The sequence below is a fragment of the Vipera ursinii genome, assembly GCF_947247035.1.
Source record: "Vipera ursinii genome assembly, chromosome: 6".
Taxonomy (NCBI): Eukaryota; Metazoa; Chordata; class Lepidosauria; order Squamata; family Viperidae; genus Vipera; species Vipera ursinii.
Genome location: NC_139515.1, coordinates 21468084 through 21486862, shown reverse-complemented (window position 1 = coordinate 21486862; position 18779 = coordinate 21468084). Strand labels below are relative to the sequence as shown.

Sequence of the window (18779 nt, the reverse complement as noted above, 5' to 3'; positions counted from 1 at the left end):
GCCAAAAAGTTATAAAGTCAAAAATGTGACTTGATGAAAAATGACTTTTGTAATGAAGCTTTCCATTACACTTTCTAAACAGTAAATAACCTGAAAACTGTACTACAGCAATACTTGCATGTAACAATGAAATGAAGCCAATCCAAACCAGACTATATTAGCTTGTCAGAAGAAGTAACCCAGACATTTCTTAAAACTCTCTCACACATATACAGAGGCAGAAAAATAGAAAATATTTTCTAATATGTCAAAGGGAATGACATAGCTTATTCCTGTGTAAGTACAATATAAATCATTTTTGATGTTTGACATTAAAACAGCTTGTAGGTCTAATAGACTTGGAAACAATTCTGTGAAAAAGTATTTACTCCCTTTCAGCTTTTTTATGTACCTCTGCCATTGAACGTGATGAGAAAAGAAATGTTTTGTAATTCTTGAGGCCAAAGTTAGTGCAACCAGATGCTGAATCTAAAGGGTCAATTACATTTTCACAATGTCATACTGCTTGCAGATGACTTTATCAAACCAATGAACTGCACTTTGCTGTTATTTGTTCATTCAGACTGACTTTTAATATTGATAGGGCCCATGTAAAGCTCTCTTACAGTTGCAAGAAAAAGTATGTGAACCCTTTGGGATTACGTGGAGTTTTGCATGAATTGGCCATAAAATGCGCTCTAAAGGTCATGTCACAATAGAAAAACACAGTCTGCTTAAAATAATACTACACAAACATTAGCTGTTGTCATGTTTTAATTGAACATAACATGTAAACATTCACAGTGCAGGGTGGAAAAAGTATGCGAATCCCTAGCCTAATGACTTCTCCAAGAGCTAATTGGAGCCAAGAGTGAGCCAAACTTGACTCCAATCAGTATGATGATATTGGATGTGTTGCTGACAGCTGTCCTGCCCTTTAAAAAAAAACACCTGTTTTGGGTTTACTGGTCTCAAGAAGCACTGTCTGATGTGAACCATGCCTTGCAGAAAAGAGCTCTCAGAAGTCCTACGATCAAGAATTGTTGACTTGCATGAAGCTGGAAAGGGTTACAAAAGTATATCCAAAAGCCTTGATGTTCATATGTCCACGGTAAGACAGACTGTCTACAAATGGAGAAAGTTTAGCACTGTTGCTACTCTCCCTAGGCGTGGTCGTCCTGTAAAAATGACTGCAAGAGCACAGCGCACAATGCTTAATGAGGTAAAGAAGAATCCTAGAGTGTCAGCTAAAGACCTACAGAAATCTCTGGCACATGCTAACATTTTTGTTGACACATCTACAATAAGAAAAACATTAAACAAGAATGGAGTACATGGGAGGACACCACAGAGGAAGCCATTGCTGTCCAAAAAAAATATTGCAGCACGTTTGAAGTTTGCAAAAGAGCACCTGGATGTTCCACAGCACTACTGGCAAAATATACTGTGGACAGATGAAACCAAAATTGAGTTGTTTGGGAAAAACACACAACACTATGTGTGGATAAAAAAAGGCACAGCACACCAACATCAAAACCTCATCCCCACTGTAAAACATGGTGGAGGGAGCATCATGGCTTGGGGCTGCTTTGCTGCCTTAGGGCCTGGACGGATTGTTGTCATTGATGGGAAAATGAATTCCAGAATTTATCAGGACATTTTGCAGGAAAACGTACGACCATCTGTCTGCCAACTGAAGCTCCGCAGAGGATGGGTGATGCAACAGGACAATGACCCAAAGCATACAAGTAATTCAACAAAACAATGGCTTCAACAGAACAGAATACGCCTTCTGGAGTGGCCCAGTCAGAGTCCTGACCTCAACCCGATTAAAATGCTGTGGCATGACCTTAAGAGAGCGATTCACACCAGACATCCCAAGAATATTGCTACACTGAAACAGTTTTGTGAAGAGGAGTGGTCCAAAATTACTCCAGATCGTTGTGCAGGTCTGATCTGCAACTACAGGAAACGTTTGGTTGAGGTTATTGCTGCCAAGAGGGTCAACCAGTTATTAAGTCCAAAGGTTCACATACTTTTTCCACCCTGCACTGTGAATGTTTCCATCTTATGTTCAATTAAAACATGACAACAGCTAATGTTTGTGTAGAATTATTTTAAGCAGACTGTGTTTTTCTATTGTTGTGACACAGAATGAAGGCTATTGCTAAGCACATTTGATTTGTGCTTAGATTGTAAGCCGCCCTGAGTCTTTGGAGAAGGGCGGGATATAAATGGGATTAAAATAAAAAAATAAATAAAAATACATGACGTTTAGAGTGCATTTTATGGCCAATTCATGCAAAACTCCACATAATCCCAAAGGGTTCACATACTTTTTCTTGCAACTGTAGCTTTTAATGGAAAAGAAATGCAAATGTTTAGAAAATCCAAGGTGGAGAAGGGTGAATACTTTTTCACCAAATTGTATATGAACATTCCACTGAAAGTGATGGACTCATGAAGAAGTACCACTGATTTCAATATTATTCAATTATATTTTATTTTCTCAAGATGTGCCCAAATCATTTATGCTTTACAAAAAAAGGATGTATAAGTATGTGTGTGTATGTGTTTGTACCTTTAAGCCAGACTTGGTTCCTGACCACTTCTGTAGTGATCTCAGCGGCATTCTTGACAAGGTGTTTCAGAGATAGTTCCTCCTAGGTCTGAGAGAGACTAATTGGGCCAAGGTCATTCAGTTGGTTTTGTGCCTAAGGCAGGATTAGAACTCACACTTTCCTGGTTTCTAGCCTGCTGCCTTAATCAAACTGGCTCTCTTTACAAATATAGAATGTATAAAAGTTTGTAGAGATTTGCATTCCAACTCATTTTTCTTACATATAAAAGAAATTCTGTGAGCTGGCTGCTTCATTAGATCTAACATATTCATTTTTAAGACATCAGCTGCTCGCTTAGAGCAAACAGTAGAGATGGTATTGGATTACAATGGTCTGTCTCAAAAACATGTCTGCAAAAATTCTAAATGAATGGTTGTAAGACCATTACAAGCCATTTGTTAACTGCAAATGGTCTTCCAAACATTCATCATACTACCATGCAAAATTTTACAAAAAAATGAGGCAAAAAAGAAAAACAGTAAGAAATGTGGAGAAAATGACAATGAACAATGAACAATAAATTAAAATAAAGCTACATAGGTTGGTGTTGCAATTGTTAAGTGTATCAATTGGGTACATATAGATATACAATTTATATTAATATTAGTAACAAGAAAAATAAAATCACTTACCCCTTGTTGGACAACTTTGGCACAATCTTCTGCCAGTTTCCCAAATACTAAAATATAGATGCTGCTATTCCTGGAAGATGAGTTTTCTGATTCTGAAAAGATAAGTATCAGTCTCACTATTTGCATATGTCTAAATTGAATAGCAGCAGCTCCTGCTCCCACATTTGCCAATATTAGAACTTAGCATACCAGATTATTTCTCATCAGAAAGTGAAGGAAACCCTACGACAATTAAGAAGAAAACACTTCTTAATATGCAGTGACTAGTCACGGAACATTTTTCATAGGATAGTTTTAATGCTTAAAGAACTATTTGTCCCCAAGTCATTCTACAAGCAAAATTATGCTCATCTTGTTTTACTTCACAGTGAACAAATACTAAAAAGCAAGATTCACAGTTTGGAAAGTTTTTCTCAAATTATATCTAGCATTATTTACACTATTTACACTGCATAATAGAACTTGCATCCATGCCCTCAGGAACTATATGTTCCGTGATCGTTCCCTGCTGTTCTATTCTGTATATCTCAACCACATCTTCCACGTTGAACTTTCTTTGACAAACTTAACCAAGAATACAATCATGAGAATATAGTACTCATTGTGCTGAAATACCTTGAAGTAGTATCTTGAAGAAAGATGTCCCATTTGCAAGTCGAATCAATTGATAGGACATGACAACTGATCCCTAAAACAGAGGAAAATACTCTAATAAATGTTGAAACTTTATAAACATCAACCTTATTCAGAACTTAAAATTATACCTTAAAACAATATTATCTGTCCACATCCCTCTGAAATATTTCTAGAATACTAAATAGATTCAGGTGTTTTTATAGAGGCAGAGGAATTAAGAGTACATTCCTAAAAATATAAATCTAAGGCAAATACAACCTGGCAAGACAACATCATTGCTTTTCTGTCACAAACAGTTCTGAGGGAAAGTCAATATTCACAGTTAAGTAGAAAATAAATTTCATTTCCCTTCAAGCCAACATTTACACGGTGGATCACTGGCAAAGAATAAGTATGATGGTTGGGATGATGATGATTCAGGCTACAATCCTAATTTCACTAATCTTGTAATCAGGGCTTTTTTTCTCATAGAACGCTCAGAGCGGAGTTCTGGCACCTTTTTTGATGGTTTTTTTCAACTTTTGCACAAGCTGTGCTACTCCCTCTATTGGCTTTCCAAAGCCAATAGGAATTGCTGCTGAGCACGCCACAAGACCCAACTGGCAAACGTTGCACATGCAAGTTGTCTGCAACAAAGGCAAGTTGGCAGGAACTTTGCACCCCTCCCTGCTGCCCAACTACACCATCTCCTAGTTGTAAGTAAGAGAGGACTAGGAGTGGGAGGTGAGGAGCAGCACTTAATTCTGCCCTGCCAAAAAAGTGGAGTCCATGTGCACTCCTGCCTCATGCTCACCCGTTTCAGCCAGGCTCTCCATGCCGCGCTGCAGCATGGAGAGCCTGGCACCGAAGCACGGAAAGCATGTGTGCACCTGCCTCGTACTCACCTCATGTCAGCCAGGCTGACCACAAATCAGAAGGAGAAAATGCAGTGGAAAAGAAACCCCCTCCTCAAATAACTCGCATTTGTCAAGTCCACCCTGCCCTCTGAGAGACCTTTGGCCCAATGGGGAGGCGAGGCCTGGCGGACACGATTTCCCTCTCCACTTCTTTTTAACAGTAATCCTGAAGATACCTGGAGGAGACAGAAGCGGCAATGCCACGGTGCTGTGGGAGCCGCGGGGCCCGCTCTACACAATGGGGCTGCGCGGCGTGGGCAGAGGTGGCGCACGTGGGGTGGCTGACCTTCCACAGGCCAGGCCAACTAGTGGCCTATCGGGTGCTGGACCTGCACCGCCGCCTCCTCACCCTGCATGCCTACATGGCTGCCCTGGAGAGCCTGGCCCATGATGCCTGCCGCCACCTCGGCCTACTCGCCGCCCTCCTGCACCAGCGTCTGGCTCGGCAACTGCAAGCTCTGCGCCATCAGTGTGCATAGTGGGAGACACATCACCTTGCACGGATTGGCCCTGAACTGCTGCACTGACTTAACCTGGTTTGACCACATCGTCCTGTGTGGCTGAAGGGGCTGGGGGTCACCTCCCTCAGCCAGGAACTGTGTCTCATGGCTACTATTTTAGTGGTTATCTGGATTCTTGCAGATTTTGTACTTCTATCTGAAGTGGTAATCTTAAGCATTTTTTTCATAAATATATTTTCTCATATTTATCTAATGTTACTTTTGCATCTACTTTTTCAATCCATTTTCTTTCTGTTATTAGTTCCCCAAGAATAAGAAATGTAAATTGTAAGCTCCTCATAGCACAGTTCTATATCACTGTTAAAATACACTGGGCAATTATTTATTTATTTATTTATTTATTTTTGGGACTTATATGCCGCCCTATCTCCTGAAGGACTCAGGGCGGCTAACAACAATAAAATACAACAATACAAAAGTTAAAAAGAATTAAATTAACAGCCCCAATAAAATAAATTACAATTGAAGTTAAACATTAAAAAACATTTTAAAATCACTGTCGTCAGTCCAGGTCAGCCTGATGGAAAAGAAGTGTTTTAAGGCTGCGGCGAAAGGACCGGAGATCCGGGGTCATCCGGAGCTCAAGGGGAAGTTGGTTCCATAGGGCTGGCGCTCCCACAGAGAAGGCCCTCCCCCTGGGAGTCGCCAGCCAACATTGTCTAGCCAACAGCACCCCGAGGAGGCCCTCTCTGTGTGAGCGTACTGGGCGATGAGAGATTGTTCCCGGCAGCAGACGGTCCTGCAAATATCCCAGGCCTAAGCCATGTAGGGCTTTAAAGGTAAGTACCAGCACCTTAAATCTCACCCAGAGGACAACCGGTAACCAATGCAGCTCACACAGGAGGGGTGTAATATGGGAGTATCAGGATGCCCCCATCACTACCTGCGTGGCCGCATTCTGCACCAGCTGGAACCTCCGGGTGGTCTTCAAGGGCAGCCCCATGTAGAGAGCTTTGCAGTAATCTATACGGGAGGTAACGAGTGCGTGAGTGACTGTATGTAGGGCATCTCGGTCCAGATAGAGGCGCAACTGGCGCACCAGGCGAACCTGGGCAAATGCCCCCCTGGCCACGACTCCAATATGATCTTCGAAACTGAGTCGTGAATCCAGGAGGATGCCTAAATTGCGTGCCCTATCAACGGGAGGTAACACCTCTCCTCCCATAACCAAAGATGGAACCTCTTGGACTAAACGAGATGCCGGTACGTAAAGCCACTCAGTCTTGGCCGGGTTCAGCCTGTTCTTCCCCATCCAAATCCGTACCGCTTCCAGGCAACGGGACATCACGTCAAGGGCATCACTGGGTTGGTTCAGGGTGGAGATGAAAAGCTGGGTATCATCAGCATATTGATGATACCTCACCCCGAAACCACGGATGATCTCACCCAGCGGCTTCATATAGATGTTGAACAGGAGGGGCGAGAGTACCGACCCCTGAGGCACCCCACAACTAAGGGGCCTAGGGGCCGACCTCTGCCCCCCTACCAACACCGTCTGCAAATGGCCCGAGAGGTAGGAGAACCACCGTAAAAACGGTGCCTCCCACTCCCAACCCCTCAAGACGTCGCAGCAAGATACCATAGTTGATGGTATCAAAAGCTGCTGAGAGATCTAATAGGACCAGGACAGAGGAATAACCCCTATCTCGGGCCCGTCAGAGATCATCCACCAGCGCGACCAATGCCATCTCCGTGCTGTACCTGGGCCTGAAACCCGATTGGTACACATCCAGATACTTAGTTTCCTCCAGGACCAAAGGGAGCTGCCGTGCCACCACGCTCTCAACAACCTTCGCAAGAAAGCGAAGGTTGGAGACAGGACGAAAGTTATTTAAAATAGCTGGATCCAAGGCAGGTTTCTTGAGGAGGGGCCTCACCACTGCCTCCTTCAAGGCGGCAGGGAAGCACCCCTCACTCAAGGAAGCATTAATAACTGCCAGGAGCCAGCCTCGTGTAACCTCCCGAGCTGCATAAACCAGCCAGGAGGGACACGGGTCCAACAAACACGTGGCGGCACTTAATTTCCACTTCATCCGGAGTCACTCTTCCCAAATATTCTCGGCCAAACCCATCGCTTCCCCCTCGTCAGATACTGCCCAATCAGAGTCCAGACCAGCCCGAATCTGAGCGATTTTATCCACCAGATACTCACTAAATTCCTCAGCCCGTCCCCGCAAGGGGTCCTCTCCTGTCCCTTAATTTAAAAGGGAGCGGGCCACCCTAAAAAGGGTGGCCGGGCGGTTATCTGCGGATGCAATGAGGGTGGCGAAGTAAGCACGCTTCGCCACCTCCATTGCCACAAGATAAGATCTAGAAAAGGACCTTAACTGTGTTCGGTCAGACTCGGACCAACTGGATCTCCAAATGCTCTCTAAGCCCCTTCTCCGGCGCTTCATCTCCCGCAGGTCCACGGAAAACCAAGGAGCAAGCCGGGATCTGCGCTGGGTCAGAGGCCGCAAAGGCACAACGCGGTCGAGGGCCTCTGAAGCAGCCCGTTGCCAGGCGTCAACTAAGGTCTCGACCGGGCTGTGGGAAAGGGAGGTAGGAATCAATCCAAGCGCCGTCTGGAACCTATCTGGGTCCATCAGGCGCCTGGGGACATATTCATTCATATTCATAAATAGATTGAATTGTAACACTTTCCCCCTCACCTAAGCCTGTCTTGTGTGTATAATTTGAACATAGCCAGGCCATTTTTTATCAGCAGTTGTAAATAGAAACAAAATGTTTAACTTATGTACTAATAACAATTTCTTTCAATTCATTATCTTGTAACATGACTCCATCAATTAAACACATATATGTTGAAGGCAGCATATGCACTTGTATTAGACATCTATTATCTTCCACTGCTAGTCCTTCCAAAAGGAACTCAATATATGTCATACTATATATGCAAAAGTTGTCTCCTATTGAAGTGCAGCACATCATTTTCCAAGTAGACAAAAAAAAATAATGTTCCATCTTTACTATACCCACCTGGAGTATATAAACATGGCAGAGTTATTCTACAATTTTTCACCCCATGGCAGCCTACTATGCTGTCTTCATGATAAATTTGATAAAACAGAACTTAGTGTTCTAAGTTCTTCATGAACTATGTCTGATGAAAATAACTATTTTGGCAGGGATGAATTTTGGGTTATAGGAGCATCTCATTCACTTGAGATGGTATGTACAAGCCATCAATAATGTGGTTGCTAATACAGGTAGGTCCGGCTTATAAGCTGTTTGTATTTAAGGAGATGCTTACAATTCTAGTTTATTTGGTGAATGCCTGAAAGATGCATTATTTCATCTAAGCCAAAAACAGATGAAAAAACTAAAGGCAATTATGAATTAAACTTGGCTCAAATCTCAAAGATTTGCCGGATGAGAATTGGACAAAACTTTGGAATTTACTATGAACATTTGCCTTAAATACAATAAATTAAATTTGTTAAGAATTGGATATATAATTTTAAATTATATAAATATCTAAATAAAATTATATAAATAAAAGATTAACAAGATGAGAGTTCTGGCACCTTTTTTGAAAAAAAAACAGTGCTTGTAATAGATATCACTGAATTTAGTGCAACTTATTTCTGAGCAGGCATAGAACTATGTTGCTGGCCCTTTTGAAAACGTTTTATAAAACTGACAAAATTGAGTTAAAATATTTTTCTTACAAAACTCCTGTGGCTCTTCCTAATGATGCTTTTTACTTTGTAGTTCTCAGGTTACCCATTATGAGCAATGAGAAACACATCATCTTTGGCTTAATGTCATACACGCTGTGTATATGAATATCAATGAAATCTGATTGCAAGATTTTTCTGCATTTTTCTCAGAATAAACAAAAGTAGTACATAAACAGCAACCGAAATACTTGTTCAAGATCAAGGAAAAGCAAAGATCAGAAGAAAGACTGGAATCTGTATATAAAAATGTCAACAACAGGCCTAATATATTGTTGTATCTTGAATCACAGTGTATATTCAAAGCATAGGTGACATAATACTATTTATATTGGAATAACTATGGCACAACAGAAAATTGCTGACAGAAATAAAATTCATTCTTCTGACATGGTTTGCCAATTAAAAAAAGGCTAGGAGACTTTATAAATTAATTTAAAAGAAAAGTGGAAAAATCCTAATAATTTACCAGATAGATTTTTATTCCAGCACTGTTAGCTTTATATTATAAAGATTTCTCCAGCTTCAATTCTGTATCAGTAAAACAAACTTGCATATTTTATACCCACATGGAATAAAATCGCCTAGGACTGTGCCTTCAGAAGGCTCCTATGTGTCTTCAGAAAAAGAAATAAAAACCAAAAATAAAACGTTAAAATTAAAACATGAATGGATCATGTGAATTACCGTATCTATGGAAAAGATTCACCTACAAATCCGTTTATTCTCTAAATATCTATATATTAGATATGTGGTTCTTAAACTGAGGTTAATTTGGGCAAATCCTGAGGATAAGATACCAATTTGTAAATCCGTGTTTGTGTGTCAAAGATCCAACTTGGAATTGCCAAGTTGCTTGCGTAAAATAGTCTGGGGTCTTTTTTTCCCCACAGGAATTGGTATTATTCAAGATCAGGAAAAGAGATACCTATTTTAAGAACTACTGGATTTAAACTGAATGCATCTCGTAACTCCACCCGTATCTCAAGACTGGCATTTTGCCAGTCTTTTTTCCCTCTGAAATGCAATGAACTGTTTTTACCTGAATGTATTGGTTCGCATAATCGTGCCCCAGCTGCAAATGCTCGAGACCGGCTTTCTGTAGGTGTTTGGGCAGAGAATTTTTTACCCTCCTAAGGGACCTACTCACTACTTCCACAGGCATGGTGCTTGTTCCAGACCCACATTTAACGGGAAAGATCCGTAAAGGGGCGGACTGCTCCTTCCCCGGACCAACGCACCAACTTGCAGCAAAACCTCTTGGCTGTCTCCTACTAAGCTGTTCTAGCCCTTCTCACTCTATCATTTGTAACCCGGAAATTGCGGAACAGGAAAGATGCGCATGCGCTCTTGGTGATGTGAAGTGCGAACGGTCTAATTTGTCCTTTTCTTTATTGGGGGCGCTAATGAAGAATGTTTAGTACGGCAGCCTCCCTTCGCTTCGCTGGTCAATGCATAAACTTCATAGAGATTTGTAAGCTCCCAGCCCAATAATTATTGTATGTCACCACTGATTTCTTCAGACTTGACAGCATCTCCTACTATTTCTCATCTCTTTCTTCTTCCAACTATGGTTGTTCTCGACACGTTTCACATTATCCATATCTTTCCCAAATGTGTACAATATTCCAACTATGGTTTGACCAATGCAAAACAGAGAGGAACAACGATTTGTATTCTTCATCAGAAGAAACGTCTAAAGGATCACAGCGTGGTTATCATTAGCCAATACATTACAGATAACAACCTCCTACCTTCCGCATAAACTAGTTAAAAATTATTTCTGGCCATTAACTCTTGCTTTCCCATTGGAATTTCCAGTGCTTTTTTTGTAAAAGAAAAAGGTGCCGGAACTCACGCACGTCATACAACTCGCCTTGCCTACCCTACAAGGTTCCATCCAAAAAAGGTGCTGGAACTCCGTTCTGAGTGTTCTATGAGAAAAAAAGCCCTGGGAATTTCTACATCAAGGATGATTCCACAGGCGCAGGTTTCACTTTTTCATAAAGGCTGTGAAGTCCATTCTATTCCCCATCCTTGATTCTGTGGGAAGTCAGCCCCACTCCAGGAGAAAGAAATATTGTTGGAAATATTTAAAAGGCAGAATATATTTCCCTAAAGGATTTTAAAGGCAGAAACTACCCCCCCCCCACACACACACACACAAGTCTCTCTGTCCCAAACAGAAACCAAGTCTGCAGAAATGCAGATGTGATAATCTTGTCAGAAAGACTAGAGTCAGGAAACGGATTAGGAAGAAAGATTCCTAGAAACAGCAATCCCTCACACCAAACAATCCAACTGTCATCAGCTCCAGCCCCAGGGAAGCAGGATATGACCTTTGGGACATAATAGGATTAACCCACCACCATCAGAATACCAGAAAGGCATGCTCAAGTCTGCAGAAATGCAGATGTGATAATCTTGTCAGAAAGACTAGAGTCAGGAAACGGATTAGGAAGAAAGATTCCTAGAAACAGCAATCCCTCACACCAAACAATCCAACTGTCATCAGCTCCAGCCCCAGGGAAGCAGGATATGACCTTTGGGACATAATAGGATTAACCCACCACCATCAGAATACCAGAAAGGCATGCTCAGACTCAGGTCAAAGTTCATGCCACAGGAACAACTACAAACAAAAGGCTCAAGAATGTATAAAAATCTACCACTCCCTGCTACATGTGCTTTTTCTCTTTTTCTTCCAGAGCCATCTTTCTGTTTGGCTCTCCTCTTCAATAAACTGGAACCTTCTTTCTAAAGCAGTCGCCATGTTGTTTATTCCCAACTTGGACTGAACCATGATGAAGACTTTTCCATCAACAATTCCCTACTGGATTCTCTCAGTCTGATGGTAGCAGAAATTTACCTGCTACCATCTGCCTCTTTTAATATTCTGTAGAATATTTTATTTTATTCTGTGCATGCAGACTTTATAACATCTGTATGCTGATGCTATTTCATTTGAGATCTTTAGCTGACTGCTCTGGTTTCATGCCGGATTTTTAGGGAAATGACGATTTGGAGAATCTTATAACAGTTTATACTAATCATGAGAAGAAAAAGAAATTATCTTCATTATCTTCTTAAGCTGCTCCTGCACAACAAGTCTTTATTGTGGCAATTCCTTCTACTATCACTCAACATCTGGGATTGATCTGGACTATTTTACTGTTTATTTTTGGTTTCTGAAAAACAATGGGTCTGGCCCCTTAGCAAACAATGGGTTTGCTTAACAACCATGGGATTTGCTTAATGACTGCAATATTTACATTATGATCATTGTATTCACTTAACAACTGCCACAAAAAGATTGTAAAATTGGGCACAGTCAAGTGACAACCCACTTTATGAATGTCACGACATATGAACAAAATTGTGAGCTCAGTTATGGTTAGAAGTCAAGGACTACCTTTAAAAACTTTTTTATGTTTTAATTTAAACATTTACAGTATCCCTTATTCCTTTTATATGTTTAGGTTGTCTCTTTCTACAGTAGTGTCTTTTACCCTTTTCCACTTTTTCCTAGTTGTATTGCAAGTCTAAACTTTCCTTTCTCCTCCATGTTATATGTGTGTTGCAATTGTAACTCCACACCTTGGATCTTCTGAGTTTCATTTCTTGTGTTTGTCTCTACTCTTTGGATAGGCTACCTCCTTTCCAGAGGTCCCCAGTTCTGATTTTTGTATCAACTTCAAGCTGTCTGCCTACAGCCACTTTATTACTTCCCTTAATCTGTACCTCTGTAACACCTGCATGGATTTTTCCAGTTCCTGAAGAAGCACCTTAATTAATTTCCTTGTTTCTGGCTATCAATGCAAGTCTAAAGCAGCTTTAACATTTTTACTATTTCTTAATAGTAACATTTTTACTATTTTTTACTACTTTATCCAGCTGGATTCCATATGTTTAGAGCAGACATGTCAAACTCACGATGTCACGTCACGTTGTGCAACATATCGGAGCTTTTTCCATATTGCCGGCAATGGGGTGGGTGCGGTTTCCTCGTGACGTGTCCAGCCAACACTCCTAAGGTTCAGTGTTTTATGAAGTGACCCAGACATTAATCCCATAAAATATCATAAATATCTCTTCTAAATAAAATAACCAGTCTTCTATTGTACAGTTGAAGTGGATAGCATTTAAAGAGATGGCTATACATCCAAATAATTTATATAATGTTCAAGATAGCTTTCTTTCAAATGAAAACATCTGCAAATTCTGAAATCAGGAGGTTCCTTCTCACCAAATCACACCAAATCAACAGTTTTTATGTTGCTAATTAAAAGTTTATGTTGTTATTTAGGGCTTTTTTTCTCATAGAATGCCCAGAATGGAGTTCCGGCACCTTTTTTGGATGGAACCTTGTAGGGTAGGCAAGGTGGGTTATATGACTTGTGTGAGTTCCGGCACCTTTTTCTTTTACAAAAAAACACTGTTGTTATTTAAAACAGAGGCAATGAGACCAGGTAGCAAAAATTCCTACAATAGTATTCCATTTCATCTGTGGCTACTATGATGAACAGTAGATGGCGATGTTTATAAAGAAAGAAAAATGTCATTAACAATAAAAGGATGAAGGAAAACATCCCATTAAAAGTAGCAGAAATAATTAGTATTTTTAGAATAAGGTTTTAATGTTATCAACCTTTGTTATAATTTATTCAGCATTAAAAAGACTCTAAGTGAATTTATTATTTAAAATTGGGTCTTGATTTCAGAGTAGCACTTGACTTTGGGACACCATTTTATCTTAATATTTTATTAATTGCAGCAAATCTATGGTAATAAAAGTTAAGGGAAGTCTGCACACAGCAAAGGTTTCTTTCAGTTTTTAAGGGCTGTGTGTTTAGTCAAAGCATACTCATGATTATATTACACCATTAAAGCAAGTGGGAAAAGTAAGTCTGGATCCAATCCAAGATGTTCATCAAAATGGTAAAAAATTGAGGTCGCTTATTCTTGCCATTGTATCTTCCTACAAGCAATGGGATAGTCAGGCTTTCGAGAAACATTTTCTAATCTCATTTCAGACAAAAAGCAGTCTCATACAAGGTTCAGTTTTTGTTTTTACTTGAAAGAGAAGCAGGAAAAGAGAGATGAGCCTGTTTGATGCAGCCATTAAGGCACTGAGCTAGAAATGGGGAGACTGTGAGTTCTAGTCCTGCCTTAGGCACAAAACCAATTGAATGAACTTGTGCCAATCACACTCTTTCAGCCATAGGAAGAAGAAGAAAAGGGCAAACTATTTCTGAAAAAGAAGAGAAAATGAAGTCAAGATTGACATAAATGCACCAAATGTAATAAAACAACAACAACAATAACCCCCACTGAGGCACTATCTTGACATGGCTATGGGATTTGTGTGCTCTGAAGAACATGAGAACTATGTCAGAGGTTCAACCGTACTGGACAGATCTCATCAGATGATAAACAGTATATGGTCAGACATAATTTACAGAAACCTATACTAGACCAGTCATTGCCTGGCTCAACAAGTACTGCTAGGTGTTGGAATTTCTAGGCGTCTGTTGAAAAATAGACTATAGTACTCAAGAATGTTGGCTGAGTAACCAGGGTCAGCAGCTGCAGGAATACTGGAAGCAGTGGAGGGATTCAGCTAGTTTGCACCACTTCAGCAGAACCAGTAGCTAATTTTTTGTTGCCCAGGCCCAGAGTGGACTTCCAGAAGCAGGATCCACACAGAGAACCTGTTGTTCACATATTTGAATCCCACCACTGACTGGAAGTAAAGGTGTTTTCCCATCAGAAATATACAAGGATAGAAAACAAAAATATCATGATTTTTTTTTATTACAAATCAAGTCCAACAAGAGGAGGATATCTGAAAAGAACACCCCAGTTATGGAAAAACAACATCATCCAAATTCAGAAGTAAAAGAACAGAAACTAACATATCAATATTGAGCTATAATAAAGTATTCACAGAAGCAGAACTGGAATAACTGCAAAAGTCTACGCAGGGCAAAGAAACTGAAGCATGGCCAGAAGTAGCACAGACCACAGAGGCAAACCATGAGAGGTTAGCAGTAGAGGAAGCCAGTATAGATATTGAATTGTTTTCACTCCCAAATCAGGTACCAAATCAGGTACCTCACTAAGTACTAACTAAGGTACAGTATGGCTACAATTATAAATACCTGCAGCTGTGATTTCACATGTTGTGAAAATAATAAGTAAGTCTGGATCCAATCCAAGATGTTCATCAAAATGGTAAAAAAAATTGAGGTCGCTTATTCTTGCCATTGTATCTTCCTATAAGCAATGGGATAGTCAGGCTTTCGAGAAACATTTTCTAATCTCATTTCAGACAAAAAGCAGTCTCATACAAGGTTCAGTTTTTGTTTTTACTTGAAAGAGAATCAGGAAAAGAGAGATGAGCCTGTTTGATGTAGTCATTAAGGCACTGAGCTAGAAATGGGGAGACTGAGTTCTAGTCCTGCCTTAGGCACAAAACCAGTTGAATGAACTTGTGCCAATCACACTCTTTCAGCCATAGGAAGAAGAAGAAAAGGGCAAACTATTTCTGAAAAAGAAGAGAAAATGAAGTCAAGATTGACATAAATGCACCAAATGTTTTGTGTAAATAATAATAATAATAAATAACAAAAAACACCATACTCAGAACTGCCTATATACTCACACATTACCTTAACAGCTCTTAGGTCCTTGGTTAGGTCATTAGTTTTTACCAGGCACAGACTGGGAATCAAATCGAAGATTAAAACCATAATAATGATAATGATAGTGATGTTGATAGTAGTAGTAGTAGTAGTAATACAGAGATACCTGGTTGATACCTAGGATGCTGGCAGCAACCCGTGTCAACCATTAGTACCAGTCAATCTGAGTGTTCAGTTGACTGAGTTTCATGTTTTATGAATAAAAGTTTTATAATACAGAGTGGTTGAAAACAAAGAAATAATTATCTGTTATTACATATCAGATCTAACAAGAACAGGATATTTTAAATGAATACACCAGTTCTGGAAAGAACAACATCCAGAATCAGAAATAAAAAAACAGAGGCTAACAGATCAATGTCAATTTATAATAAGAAATAAAGTATTCACAGATGCATAATTAGAAGAACTGCACAGGTTTACCCAGGTCAAATAAATCAAAACTTCACCAGAAGTAACTCAGAATGTAGAAGCAAATCAGGGAGTTGGCAATAGAGGAATCCAGCAGACATAAAGCTGTTTTCATCTGGAAACCAGGCACACCCTTCTCTGCCTATGGAGGAACAAAGTCTTCTAAATAAAGAAATACAAGAATTGAAACAAAGCATAACTGAGCATCTAAAGCAGCATAACAACATCAGAATAAGGCTGCCTGCATTGAAACTTGTTCAAAAGAAACAGCTAGCACAAGTGTTAAAAGATGCAAATACTGCAATATCAAGTATAAGCACTAATTCACTGCAGGAAACAAACCAACTAATGTACAGCACAGCTGCAGTTATAACTGAATACCTGGGATGCAAAATCAACAAAGAAGAAAAAAACACCAAATAGTGTACCACAAAAATGGAAGATTAGCCTGGAAAAAAAAATCAGCAAGTTGAGATCATACACAAGCAAAGTAGAACAGATGAAAGAAAAGAAATTGAAGACCAAAGACTAAAGAATACAGAAGATCAAGGAAGCACTGCAAATAATAAAGCAGCAAATAAGAGCTACAGCCAAGAAGATCAGCAGATAGGAAGCACTAATTGCAATTTATAGGCAGAACCTCCAATTTCAATCCAATCAGAAACATTTCTACCAATCCATCAGTGGAGAAATTGCAATGAATCAGTCAGCACCTGGCAAGGAAGAAACAGTGCAGTTCTGGGACAGATAAGGAATAACCCAAAGAAATTCAACAAGGATTGCAGCTTGGTTAAAAGAGGTGGACGTGAATAAAAAAAGTTGAAATGAAATAATTAGTAATAACAGCAGAAATGGTAGGGGAAAGAGCAAGGAAGATCAAGAATTGATCAGCACCAGATGAAGATTTACTGCATGATTTTTGATTGAAACATCTAACTGGTCTATACCCACTTGTTGCCAAGAAGTTTAATAATATACTACAAGGAAGTGAAATTGAAGAATGGCTAACATCTGGGAAAACCTACCTGATAATGAAAGATTCAGCAAAAGGGGCAGGACCAGGCAACTGCAGGCCAATTACTTTCTTACCAACAACTTTCAAATTGCTAATGGGTGTGGTAGCTGATGCAGTCCAACAGCATCTAGTTGAAAACAATCTCTTTCCACCTGAAAAAAAAGGAAACTGCCCCAATAGCAGAGGAACAAAAGATCAACTTCTAACTGACAAAATAATTTTGGAAAACTGCAAGAGAAGGAACACCAACCTGAATGCAGCATGGATTGACTACAAAAAAGCATTTAACACTCTGCCACATGACTGGATAATCAAGTGCCTAGAAGTAACAGGAGTCAGTAGAAATGTCAGAAGCTTTGTGCAAAGATTGATGGCACAATGGAAAACATAGTTGCAGAGACTGGGAGAGAATAGTATAAAGAGAGGAGTATTTGAAGGAGATTCACTATCACCACTACTATTTGTCACTGTACTGTTTCCTCTGTCAACAACATTGAATAACTCAAACCGTGGCTATCAAACATCAAAAACATTTGGCAAATTATTCCATCTGCTTTACATGGACAATCTGAAACTTTATGGAAAAACACTACCTGAAATAGAATCATTGCTCAACATTTTCTGTATATATAGCCAAAATGTTACAATGGAGTTTGGATTGGACAAATGTGCCACACTCACTATCAAACAAGGAAAAATAGTGAAAACTGAAGGAATCAAGATGCCCCATGAAAATAACATTAAGAGTCTGGATGAAAATAATTACTACAAGTACCTGGGTATCCTTCAAACTGACAACATCAAGCACACTGTAGTCAAGAAAAAGATTACAGGTGAATACATTAAGAGAGTGAAGAAGATCTTAAAGTCCAAACTCAATGGAGGAAATACTATCAAGGCAATCAACATCTTGGCAATTCCAGGCATTACATACACAGCTGGAATAGTGGACTGGACTCAAGCAGAACTAAAAGCAATGGATAGGAAGACCAGAAAAACAATGACAATGAATCGTGCCCTTCATCCTGGCAGTGACATTGATAGACTCTATCTACCGTGGCAAATAGGTGGGCATGGAATGTTGCAAGTACATCAGATGATTAAAGAAGAAAAAAATGCTTTGGAAAAATATCTGAAAGATAATGAAGAAGATGAACTGAAGTTAGTACACCAGGAAGACTTACTGATTACTGGAGAAACCAAACTGGCCTACAAGAAAGACTAAATGAAAACAGAATGGAGGCATGGGAAGAGAAAGCACTACATGACCAGTACATTAAAAAAATAGCAGGAAAAGCAGGTAACAATACGTCCTGGCAATGGCTAAGAGCAGGAAAGTTGAAGAAAGAGACAGAGGGACTAATTCTGGCTGCACAAGACCAAATCTTAAGGACAAAGCCATAACAGAAAAGACAGGAACAGACAGTAAGCACCACCTATGCAAAGAAGCTGAAGAAACAGTGAACCATCTGGTAAGCTGCTGCAAGAAGATTGCACAGACTGACTACAAGCAACGGCATGACAAAGTAGCAACAATGGTGCATTGGAAGATCTACAACAAATATCATTTGCCTGAAAGCAACTGGTGGGACCATAAAATAGAGAAAGTCATAGAAACTGAAGAAGTTAAATTGTTCTGGGATTTTTGAATTCAAACAGACAGTTACCTGCCACATAACACCTC

The 18779-nt window shown here is 39.9% G+C and overlaps 1 protein-coding gene across 1 annotated transcript in view; it reads right to left on the bottom strand.

The window, feature by feature from the left end:
• POT1 (protection of telomeres 1) overlaps positions 1-10228 on the bottom strand; it is a 60916-nt gene extending 50688 nt beyond the window's left edge. The window contains exons 1-3 of the mRNA XM_083366024.1: positions 10008-10228; positions 3848-3920; positions 3233-3324 (exon numbers count right to left, since the gene is read on the bottom strand). Coding sequence (XP_083222150.1) covers positions 3233-3324; positions 3848-3920; positions 10008-10130 — 288 coding nt within the window. The 5' untranslated portion in view covers positions 10131-10228. The remainder of the gene's footprint in view (positions 1-3232; positions 3325-3847; positions 3921-10007) is intronic.
• Between the last annotated feature and the right edge of the window lie 8551 nt (positions 10229-18779).